The sequence below is a fragment of the Acanthisitta chloris genome, unplaced genomic scaffold (assembly GCF_000695815.1).
Source record: "Acanthisitta chloris isolate BGI_N310 unplaced genomic scaffold, ASM69581v1 scaffold1512, whole genome shotgun sequence".
In the NCBI taxonomy this organism is placed as follows: domain Eukaryota; kingdom Metazoa; phylum Chordata; class Aves; order Passeriformes; family Acanthisittidae; genus Acanthisitta; species Acanthisitta chloris.
Window position 1 is genome coordinate 35,302 of NW_008658586.1, and position 12,243 is coordinate 47,544.

A 12,243-nucleotide genomic window follows, 5' to 3' on the forward strand; every position below is an offset into this window, starting at 1 on the left:
GCCACTACCCAGTGCAAAACTTCCCCAGCTCCAAAGAGCTATGACCTACAATACCACGAAAGGGAACTACACTAGAGCTAGGCAGGCCACGAGTTGTGATGGCAGTAGTGGACCTGAACATTTTGGCTTTGACAGGCATATTCCTGCCAGGGCTGTTCTGCAACAGCTCTCCCTCAGACAGGAAACCACATTTCTCACTGGCCACTTTGAATCCCTCCATCCACAACCCACCTACGTACACACAGATGCCCTGGAGATTTGCAATACAGACAACTGGGTAAGACAAAGACAATGACAGGACAAAGTCTCCCATGGTATCAGGGCTAATTCCCAGACAGGAGGAGGCTGCTGACTCTTGTAACCAAACATCTCCACACATTTGTACTTTACAATTCCCTGGCGAGGTGAGAGAATCTAGCCTATTTAGGTACCATTTCTACCAGCAAAATGAGATGTCAGTTTTCACTCTAGCATCTCAGTCTCCATTTTTAATCAGTCCCAGTGTCTTCCCCAAAGGGATAATCTCCACATCCCAGTGGCACATGAACATTTTTAAACATATAGCTTGTTCAGTTTAGCGTGGGCTGCACAAATCAAACCTGAAAGGGCCCCAAGAGGGGAAAGAAAGGGAAGGGCGGAGGGGGAGAAGGAAAGGGAAGGTCTGAGGCTAAACCAGTCCTGTTATTTTTATATCCAAATTATGCAAATGAGAGAAGTGTTGAGAGAAATTTTAATTTGCTAATCATCTCTCAGGTTGATTAGTACCAGTGTGCGTGTAGGGGACAGGACACCCAGTAAATTGACCCTGGCAATGATCAGGAAACCCAAAGGCTTAGGTCTTGCACCCAGGGGCAAGCGCAGTGACAGAGAAGCATGCTTGCATTCCTAAATATATAAATATATATATCCACAAGGAAGAAGAAAATCAAAAGTAAATGATATTTTAAAAAAACAAACCAAACCAAACAAACAAACCAAAAGAAAAAGAAAACGAAACAAAAAAAAGGCTGGCTTGTCAGGGGTTGGGGACGAGAAGGCTCCGGTGTGTGTACTTACATAGAGGTCAGCACCGTAAAATCCGTCCTGGTAAACCACACTGCAGAAAATCCACACAAAAACAAAAAAACAAAACAAAAAAACAAAACAAAAAAACAAAAGAACAGAAAACACATTCCGGTTATTGAGGACGGCAGCATGCACATGCGTTTTACACAGGCAGGTGATGTATGAATCCACAACCTGGGCTTTTGGCAGGAGCAAATCAGCAAGAGATGTGTGTGCGCACGCACGCTTAGACGGCTCCAAGTCATCTTCCATGGCATGCAAAGGGGGAAGGGGCGGGCAGAGGGGGAGACAGTATGTGAAGGAGAGAGGGAGGGGAACCACCATCTTGTGCAATAAATATAGACTCAAAAAAGATCTGATGTCCTGAAGAAGAAAAATAAGGGTTTAGAAACCTCCACTCTGGTTATTCTCCTGGAATGATTTTAGTTACCCCCTAAAACACATGGAAAACATTGGCTTCATGAAGTGGGCTTGGTGAAATTGAGGAGCCCCTCAGAAGGCATCCCACAGGGGCTGGAGTCACCTATGTCAGGAGTGTGTTTCGGAGACTTGTGCCTGATCACATATTTCAGGCTTCACAGGGCTGCATGACTTTGTTTCTGACATCCATACATCACCTGCTTTTACCCTGCACATTAGACATGCGATAAGATTTGGCTGATCACACAAGCATGCAAAGTATTATTATTCAGCATCTTAAAGAACCGATGCAACACCTCAGGAAAACAAGTCAATCAATTCTGATCAAAGTAAACACAGAGAAATGTAATTGAAAAGAAAAAACCAAAAATACCCACAATGCATTGCTTTCACAAGCAGAGATAATGAGCTAAAAAGGTTAGGTGACTGGTCCAAGGTCCGAGAATTGAAAGGTGCAGTGGGAGTCCCTGGTAGTAACGACCTGTTCCATAGCAGAGAGGAGCAACTGGAAGGGTTTCCATGGGATGGTTGCTTTTTCTGCTTTAAGCCATAGTTTTCTTTCTCTCAGAACTTCAAGCAGGAAAACTGTTAAACAGAGCCTGGGGTTCCCAAAGAGCTGCTCTTACCAGAGCATTCGCTAGCATAAATCTACACAGCTCGCTCTGGGGACAGGGGTTGGGGAAGGATGAGGAAGGAAGAGAGGGGATGCCCCCCACCCATGTGCTTCATACTGAGGAATTTCCTCCTGCTTTGTTCTCTGAATAGCTCCGTACAAACTTGCTCAAGGCTTTAGAAAGCATTAGCCCCACCATCTGTGATGTTCATGGATCTGATGTTCATGACTTACCTGCAGCAATAAGGGAAAAGAAGGTATGGAAGACTAGCTATTCTTTCGACTATCATTTTTCACTCATCAGATGGATTGTGAAATGCTGCCAAGAGCCTGCCACCCTTAGACACCCACCTATTGTAAGGCACACACACACAAAAAAAGCCCAGCAGGTCTTGCCAAAATTCTGCATGCTATTACTAAAAAATAAAAGAAAATTTAAAAGAAAAATCTTGCAGTGTTAGCTACTGCTCGAATAATTTAGTCTTGCTGTCTTCCCCAGGAAAAGTACACTCCATTCCCAATGGACAAAGTTACTATAGTCTCCAAGAGCGCCAGGAGCAGGTATGAAGATAGAGACCCTTGTTAGAGGAAGAGGGGAGCCACTTCAGCAGGGAGAAGCAGGCCATAAGATCATGTTTGTTGAAGCTAAATTTTTTACAACCACATAACAAAGAATTTGGCTCCTGGGGCAGTGACTTACATTGCTGGGTTCTCTATCTAGGACCAGGAGTGTTTTAGCAGTGATACTCCACCTGCTCCTGCAGGAAAGGCAAACGCATGACAGAGGAGGTGACTTGGATTATGAACAAGTTAGCAGTTTTAACAGTTATTCTGAACACAATCAGTTGGATGAATATAAGCATTACCACATTGGATCAGGCCACTATTTCTGTCAGCAAGAGATGCTAGCATCAGCTCTCCAGAGAAAACTGCAAGGGACACTAATAACAGGTAAGAGTAAGACTTCCTGGGTCCAACCAAGCACATGTGCATCCTACATCTCTCCTTTAGTTAGGACTTCACTGACACCAACTCCCAGGGCCAAAATTCAGCAAGGTTTATTTATATGCTAGAACATCCGTATCTGTGACTGTTAATGCTAGCAAAAGTGGAGAGAATTCGTTCAGTTGAGAACCACAGAGACCATTCTGGTTATGTAGCCTGACCAGAAAGATACAGCAGTCCAGCAGCCCATCAAATCTCAGGGTCATCTGCAAAAACACCCCACTAGCTGAGCTAAAACACACCCACAAGAAAAAGAAATATGCTGGCTTTGTAAAATAGCCAGCATATCATTTAGGTGTCCCAACAGTTGACTGTGTTGTAAAAGGAACCAAAAAACCCACTCCAAACCCTCAAAGCTCCCCACTACCCTGTACCTAGTCTTTTATCTACTTTGGCTTTGAATCAGTTAATCCCCTATATATTTATACTCTTAGACTGAATTATTCTTTACTGTGGCAAGTCTACTCTTCATATAGGCACTTAATGACCATTAACAAGTCAATGACTGAACTATGGTTTGAGAAATAAAACTTATCAAGCTTATTTAGCTTTGAGAGCTTTACAGTGGGCAAGTTTTTTTCCAGAGACTGCCTTAATTTCTACAGCTTTTGGTCTGAAGTATAACTTGTCAGCATTCTCGTTTAAAAAGTGTGGCTGCTACAAATATTCCAGTACAGTTTTTACTCATGCTACAGATCAGAGGTCATAATGTCTCATTACTTCTATTGAATGCCACCTCAGTTATAAACTGAAGGCTGCATTTGTATAAGTCAGGCCTAAGTAACTATCTAACACCATCTCCAACAATTCAAGCAATTGTTTTCTAAGGTCCAAGTAGCCTCCTCTGGATGAGCATCCATGGCCATACGTAAGTATGGACATTCCACATGTACATAAGTAAATCTTCACTTGAGTTCTTGAAATAAATATTAGAACTATAATTTCTTGCACCTTCCTCTGGGGTATTTAGCACTAGACACTGTCAAAACTTACTCTAAGCTGAATGGTCATCAGGTCTGATCCAGTATGGCAATACCAAGGAGCTTTTATTAATCTACATTTTGTATTTTCTAAACTCTGCTAAGCTCTCAAATGCAGGGATACCACTGAGTTTTGTAACTTAAACACCACTGAGGTTTGTGAAAACCAATGCCTTCTACCAGGTTTGAGTTAACCTGCAGCTTAATTCACTGTCTTCCTCCACATTACTCACTACCTCTTGGTCATTCGTGTGCTGCTCAATGATCTTATGGTGTCACCTTTCCACTGGCCAGGAAAAAAGTAACTTATGCAGGGTAAGGTGTCAGGAACGTGTGCCTGCTCCTGACCCCATGGAGGTGAACAGTGCCCGCGTGGAGCAGTGGCTGTCCTACAGGTTACAGCAATGTGGGATCAAATAACACATTTTGTATTACTCCACTAGGAATCAAATTTGCTCTACAAAATACCTTGCAGAGACTCAGACTATGACGACAAAAACCACCAGCAGTAATTAATTACATCCCAGTGTTTGAGACTAGGGAAAGTTCTGGGCCATCGGTGAACCTGCCCTGCTTACTGCTGCCCTGTACACGTTTACTAGATAGCATGCTGCCCATGAAGACATGGAACCAGTAAGCAGGGTCAGACAGACTCAGTGTAGCGTAAGTAAACACAGACATAAGACAGTATTTGGGAGGGCTAATCATTGGAGCTTGGCCCTCATTCCAAATGGAAATAAGCCTTTCATATGGGACTTAGGCTGGATTTATATCAAAGACAAGCCTTCCTAGTGGTCATGACAGCCTCTTGCTAGGAATGCTCCAGCCATTATTCCCAGGGATGAAGAGTACATTCCCCCTTCCTGGTGCAAGTATTTTGTCTTCTGCTAGACAGAAGCACTTAGCTCAGCTTTGCTTCTCTGCTTTGCTGTGGAGCACTTCCTAATAAAACTGGACTCAGTAATTTTTAGAGCAACAGCCATACAAGTTGCAGGTCAGAGCATAAAAAAACGTGAACTAGGAGGAGCAGTGGCAAAAATAGGTGGATCTGGAAACCCAGAAGAAACACTGTTCAGAAGACCAACGTTCACATAAGAGGTTTTATTTAGTCTTCTGGTGAATTAAATACAAACACTGCCAGATCTGTCAGAGAGCTAAGCTAGCCAGACACATGATCGCTTCCTTGGGCTCCACTTTGAGTATCAGAATGGGCTCTAAACAGAAAGGGCCACAGAAGTTCTCACCCCTTAACCTGCTACAGAAGGTACTGCAAGCTTATCCAGCATATATCAGGCCAGCTCCCTGCACTGAAGTGTGTGGATTCCACCTTCCTTTTTAGTAGAAGATGTATTATTTGTTTTCTTGCCCTTTGGGCTGAGTCTAAAGTAAAAAAAAGGGTCAGTCCACTTCTCTGTGTTGGAGGATTCATTTCTACTCATGTTCTTTCTGAGAACATTGCCTAGAAAATATGGCAAGTAAAACTCCAGAGACAATACGAATAAAGCATCCTCAAAATCAAACAAAAAAAGGCACTTTGGAAGGGATTTGCTAATTTATCTGTCATTCCATCACATTTAAACAAACCAACAAAAGGCCCAAACAAAACTCACATACAACCCTAGTTCCCTGTACTTTTAAACAGTGGAATACTCTTTTGTAACAGCATCTACTTTACTGCATTACTAGTGAAAAGTCTGAGGGCAAAGAATGCTAAGGCCACGCATTCAACATTGCTTCATTGCACTTTAGTTCTCCCTACATCCCAAACACTCCCAGCTTCAAATTAATGGACTTGATTAATCTTTGTTTTAAACCTTTTTAAACCGTCTCCAACAAAGAAAGCAAATCCATTGTGGGTAACTGGCTCTTCTGTGTCCTACTGCCAGATGGTGAGGCATGAAGGTAATGGATAATATTCCTCATTCCTGGATATGAAAACGCAAATGGAGTGCAAAGAGCTGAACCTTTACAGAAATTTTAGATCTTCTCTCTTTGTGTCCTTCTCAGGAGTACTATAACATATTGGGTCAATGGATGACAAATACCATATAGACAAATTGAGAAACTATGAGAAGGAATCCAACAGCACTTTAAGCTGTTACAAGTACTGAAAATTGTTTCAGTCGAGAACTTAACACCAAAAAATTTAGATTTGCCCCCACTGGATGCCATCATGTGCAGAATGCTCTGGCACTAGCAATATCTTGACTCTCACCATCCAGACAATTTTAGAGTTTTTTTTGGTTAACTGATTAGCTGTTTGACACGGTTGTGCAGAGCACTCAGCTCTTGTGACCAGTGCTTACCCTGGGTAGGCAGGGATGGCCGTGGGAGGTACTGCCCGGACTGCCCCATACACTGTCCTTCCTCGGCCCCTCAGATGGGCGCCCCGAAACGCGGCTGCTGTGGTGGCTGCAGTTGGATAGGGGAAGCCTGGAACTGTAAAGACAGACAAGGTAGAAGGTGAAAAGGATCCGAGCTCCTGTCCAGAGCATGACCGACTGCTTCAAACAAAGTGACACGACAGCTCCGCAGCGATGGGGCATTTTGCATCAATCCTGCAGAGGGACATGCTTATAACCCAGCAAGCATCCCGTACATACTTCCTCCTACACCATGGCCTTTGGGGGGAGAAGGGTTGCAGAGAGGTTTGGCATGCAAGAGGTTAATGTTTTGGCATGCCTTACCCACCACAAACAGGGTTCAAGTCCCCCCACCTTTTGACACCGCCATGCAGTCTGGTTAGATTCTGAGAAGCGCGGGGAGTTACTATCAATACAGCACGCGGCTCTTCCAAAACTGCAGAGGCTCTTTAAAATAATTTGTCAAGAGGCCCTTAAAGTCAACCAACTTACATCAAGTCTCTTCCCTCCTTTCCCCTCCCACTCTTTGCCACCCAATCCTCTGTATGTTCATTTTAAAGCCTGCAAGACAAGATAGCCCATATAACAGCAGCAGAAATTTCCCATAAATTGCCAGTTTACTGAGAGCCCATTTTCATTTAACCAGCGTGACCAAACACTGGCACCACATATAGTGATGCCCGCATTACTGCACTTTAAACTGGAGCACACTGGCTTGTGATAAAACAGTGTAAAACCTCAGAGGCATCTGCAAACAGGCAAAAAACAGATACCAAGAGGGAAGGAGTCCCAGGGCACAAACCCAACCCAACGTGCGTCCAGGTACATGCCACTAGGGGCCCTGCAGACTCGCGGTTTAGCAGCTTGTATAATATGTACTTTAGGGATTTGTCTGTTTGGTTTCTTCAATTTCCGAAGGGGGAGAGGGATAAGGGAATGGCCTATTCCTCACACACACCCTCCCATTGTTCTGCAGCTTCCTCATCGCTGAGAAAGACCCATTCATCAGTACAGCAACACACTGTAGATGAGCAAGTTACAGCAACTGCACCGTATACTTTGGCTCAAGGTAAACTCATTCCCAGCGAGACCCATCCTTTCAAGTATATATTATACAGACTGGAGAGAAGGGTAACAGGTCATCATTAACTCAAGCACAGTAACAATACAGGGGCCAACGGGAGCTACTTACTGATTAAAGGAATGTAAGTGTTAATACCCCCCCTTCCTGACAGGGGCACTGCGGCGTCATTGCCCAGCGAGACATCTGCTTGAAAGCTGGACGCTAATTTAATTTAAAAAGAATAAAAACAAAAAAACAAAAGAAAGAAAAAAAAACAAAACACAACAAACGTAAAAAAGGTTATAAAGAAACAGCAGTTTGAGAACATAAACAAACACCACTGCAGTTAAATGGCAGAAGTGGAAGTGTCTACTTAAGCTCTACCTGCATATAACTCAGGGCCGTACACCGCTCCAACCACAGGACTCAACTTCCAACCTGAAACAACAAAGACTGCAGTGAATGCCAAAATCTACACCAAGAGAAGGAACGGGCAGCGTGGGTAGGGGGAATGGTCTCTTGCATGCGTCCCAGCTTCACATGCACAGCTCTTCCCAAGTTCTGCTTTGCCTCAATCCCCCTTGGTGTAGATGGAGGCCAACTGCCTTTTTCTAATGTCAAGTTCTAGGTTCGAGTCGCTGCATCAGAGGGAACAGCAAAACATCAGCTGATCCACAGCACAGCAGAGGCAGCACTGAGGAAATGCCAACTACCTTATATGCATATATGCCATGAGCACCAGGAGACCCTGCCTACCCTGCATGAACCTGGCTGCCAGCTCCTCCCTGCTTTCACCAGGAACACCACAGATCCAAAACCTCTCTAAAGCCACCGGCCCAGACTATCATCTCAGGCAAGTCAATTTATAGCCTTGAATTCTCAAAACGCTCTTCTGTCTTGATTGCTAAAGATCTGCTAAAACGCAACAGCGTCTGAATTTCCTCATTAACTGCATTTCACAACCATGGTTCATAAAACCAATTCGTTCTATTCATCTCACATTTTTTCCTCTCTGTCATTTTAGAATTTCCTGTCTTCTTGATGCTGCTTTTCAGGTGAAAGCCTTTGCAGAGAATTGATTTTAACATAATCTGGATAATTGGCAAGAAGTGCAAATTGCCAACATGAAACCTATACAGGGTTTAAATGAATAGGGCTGAAAGAAGTACGGGTATGAGGAGGAACATAGTTCCAGTCAGATCTAGAAACCTATCTGTTCTTCCCCCCTCCATCCCTCTAATGGGGGAGAGATGGGGTGCAAAACCAACATGATCTGGGTTGGCTTCCACAAAGCATTCCTCTCAGGAAAGATCTCAGCTCTTCAGCCAGCGATCAATCACACATTCTTCTGTCCTGCAGCCCTGGTGCATTTACTGATCTTCAACACCTCTAAGCAGTCTAGAAACCATAGAAACAACTTTGGAAACTGCAGCCCATCAATACCACCCCTTCATCAGCTGGCAGAGCATCAACAAGAGATGCAATACAGGCTCCCTCCTCAAACAGACAAGCTGCTGCTGTGCTGCCCACCTTGATGGCAAAATACTCCAGTGGTGGCCACAAGAAGACTGGGATCAACCCTCAGATTTAATAACACTTTATGACCACTTGTCAGTATGCCTTAAACCTAGTCTAATACTAAATACTTTTGCATAGGTTCAAAGCTGGCTCTACACTGTTGGCTGCAAAAGCAAAATATTCCTGCCTGTTATCACAGTTCCACAAGTAAGCCAAGTTTTGTTACCAAACAGTCACATGCATGACATTTAATGCCCTTGTTTTCAGGACAATATAACGTGGCTGTGCTGCCTTTTGCTACAAAATCTCCTGGCTCCTTTCAAACACTGAGACTCAGAATCCCAGCCTTTCTGCCTGGCCCTGTTTCCCCAGTTCTGTACCCAAAGTATGATTTATTTGCCAACAGCCACTCAACAGGTCAGTAGCAGAGCCAGAAACACAGTTTTATCTTCCGACTTCAGAGTCTTACATTGCAATCAGAACAGATTCTCACACTAGCAACTACCTGTATGCAGCTTCCTGCCTTGTTGAAGCCGTTTGGGAACTTACCAGACCAAAAAGAACTTTTCGGCCTGTTTCAGGACAAAGACTGAGATTCAAAATCTGTATCAAAGCAGCATTCAGGTCTGCTGGGAGAATTATTTTTTTTTATGCTACACATGTCTGTGCAATAAAGTTACTGCACAGAGAACCACCAAGATATCCTGATGAAACAGGATTCTTCATTACCCAAACAACTTGGTCTTTCTATATTCAGGTTCACTGGAAAATTACTGAACACAGGCACAGTCTGTAACAAAAAACAAGCAAGCAAGCAGTGCAAAGCCTCTGTTTTCCTGGTTGCTTGGGTACAGCTGTACTTTTACAGACAGAACCTAAACTGAGATATAGCTAATTGTGTATCCTAAGTTATGCTTCTGTGTTCATATTTAGGTATCTACTTGATGGCAACGAGACACAAGAGCACTGCACATCCCACTGCACAGCATCAGTTTGCAGGAGTGACAGGCAACCCATCAGTCCTTGGCTTCTTTACCCAGCTTGGCCACATTGGCCATCTCACTACTTCTCTCTGTCCCCACTTCTCCATCTGGAAAATGTTACTCCTCCACAAACACTTAAGGGTTATACTGAAGAAGAATAATAGTATAAATTAAGGGTTTTGGGAGTTTTGTTGGTTTCTTTGGTCCTGAGGAGAGGTCATGACTTTTTCTCTTTTGTCTTTCTTCAAACGTTTCAGCTCATCATTAGTACAGTCTCTCTTACCATTTGCATAAGGTGTGACCATCTTCTTATTGGTCATCACTCGAGCAGTGGCATTGTTAACCTGGAAGTAAGAAAAGGGAGGGGAAGGAGAGGGAGGGAAGCACAGGACGTTAGGGAAAACAGTGGAAAACTCTCCGATACCACACACACACACACACACACACGCATACACACACACACACACACACACACTATACTTCTCTGAGCAAAAAAATTTAAACAACTAATTTTACATTAATGCAATCTTTAAATTACTTTTAACAGTTGCCATTTAATTATAAAAGTTACAGCTAAATGTGGCATTTTAAAATTATGCATTAAACAAAAGGCCAACGAGAGTAAAATGCAGATCCTCCACCATCCTGTCACTCCTTGGCACAGGCTTATTTACAGCTCAGTGATCAAAAGGGCAAAACTAGATGTTTTGTCCACATTCTGTTCAAGAGGCAGCAATAACTTCTCCAGCCCAGGGCAGGGGAACTGAACCAGGTGACACATAAGCTGACTTGTTTCTCAAGCTCACCACTGGGACTGGGGCACAGCAGGTTGCTGGCAGGCACACTTTTTGGAGAGAAAAAGGTAGCCTGGAGTCCATCAGGTTTAGATTTGAACTCCCAAGGCTTGAGGAAATCTCTGGAACACAACCAACCATTTAGACGGTCTACGTTCACCGATTTCCTCCCCATTGTTTTCAATCTTTTTCCAGGTTACTTTCCCCTTGTCACAAATCCCATGGAGCAAAAAGAATAAATACATAGCAGTAGACCTGAGTCTTCTTTTGGTTTTATTGTGCCCTCCACCCTCTTTACAGAGCTCTGCATTGTTCCAAGAGGTTTGATTGCACAAGCAAGTGGGGTGTTACCACAGAGATGGTGCTGATAAAGAAAAGATGGACTAGTTTGGAAGCCAAGTTACTGCAGCCCCGTGTCAGACAGCCTCAAAGTTCTTGCAAGGAGGGTGAAGCCTTTATGTGTCATCAATAGTGAATCAAAACCCATGCCAAACAGGAATTGAGACCAGGGTGAAGGAGAAAAAATTGGATATAAAAATGAAAGCTGCCATGGGCCCTCAAGACTTACAGAAGGTTGAGAGTACACAGGGTGAGGAGTCCAGAGCTACATTTTACTCTTGTTTCAGCCCCAAAACAATAGAAACATTACACATTTAAAAAGAAAGAATGGGAAACAACAATGATGAGACTGAGAGCATGCAGTTAAACACACACAGATAAAAAAAAAGGAAAAAAACCCACAATTGATTCAGAGGGTGGGGAGGGGAGGAGGGAGGGAATAGGGTCTCACAGACAATCATTAAGATGGAGCGAGTGCCTGAAATCAGCTGCTACAGCAAAGTGCAACACAAGCACTTAAAGGAAAAATTGCCAGAACCGATCAGAAACCACCAGTCAGCAAAGAGACCAACAGCTGCATTTAACTTAGTAAAGAAATAAACCGGGGAGGGGGCAGAAAGAAAAAGAGAGGAAACAAACAGTAACAGCTACAAACAGGTCTCAGATAGAAAGAGCAGCAGAAAGAAGGGGCAGGAGAGAGAGAAGAGGAAATGGGTGCATTAATAAAAACCAGCCAAACTGGAGTTCAGTAACTCTGAGTAAGATGTGCAAGGGGAAATCACCATGAAGTCAGTAATCAAACAGCTCAGACTGCTACAAAACAATATGTACATCCAAAGTCCAGGCGGCATTACTCAACAGCATTGAAAATAAAAGGGGGAGAAGGGGAAGGAGGTGGGTGGGGACAACAAGTCAAATCACATTTTGTAGTGTTAATGTGAGATGGCAGATGGATTTTTCTTTCTTAATTTTGTTTTTGTATTTTTTTTGTAATTTTAAGAAAAATTTAAAAAAAAAAAAAGAAAAAGCTTCTTCTCTAGCACTTTTGTTTCACTTACCGCCAACTCGTACCATCGCCAGCATTGTGTATAGTTACCATG

General features: G+C 43.4%; 1 protein-coding gene across 3 annotated transcripts in view; it reads right to left on the bottom strand.

Moving 5' to 3' along the window:
• The window catches only part of RBFOX2 (RNA binding protein, fox-1 homolog (C. elegans) 2), a 56,700-nt gene that overhangs the window by 9,241 nt on the left and 35,216 nt on the right, over positions 1-12,243 (bottom strand). The window contains exons 5-9 of one of the 3 annotated variants that reach the window (XM_009085133.1): positions 10,294-10,354; positions 7,894-7,947; positions 7,639-7,731; positions 6,390-6,522; positions 1,057-1,096 (exon numbers count right to left, since the gene is read on the bottom strand). In XM_009085133.1, the coding sequence (XP_009083381.1) occupies positions 1,057-1,096; positions 6,390-6,522; positions 7,639-7,731; positions 7,894-7,947; positions 10,294-10,354 (381 nt within the window). The remainder of the gene's footprint in view (positions 1-1,056; positions 1,097-6,389; positions 6,523-7,638; positions 7,732-7,893; positions 7,948-10,293; positions 10,355-12,243) is intronic. The other 2 variants (XM_009085134.1, XM_009085135.1) reach the window with 2 other exon arrangements.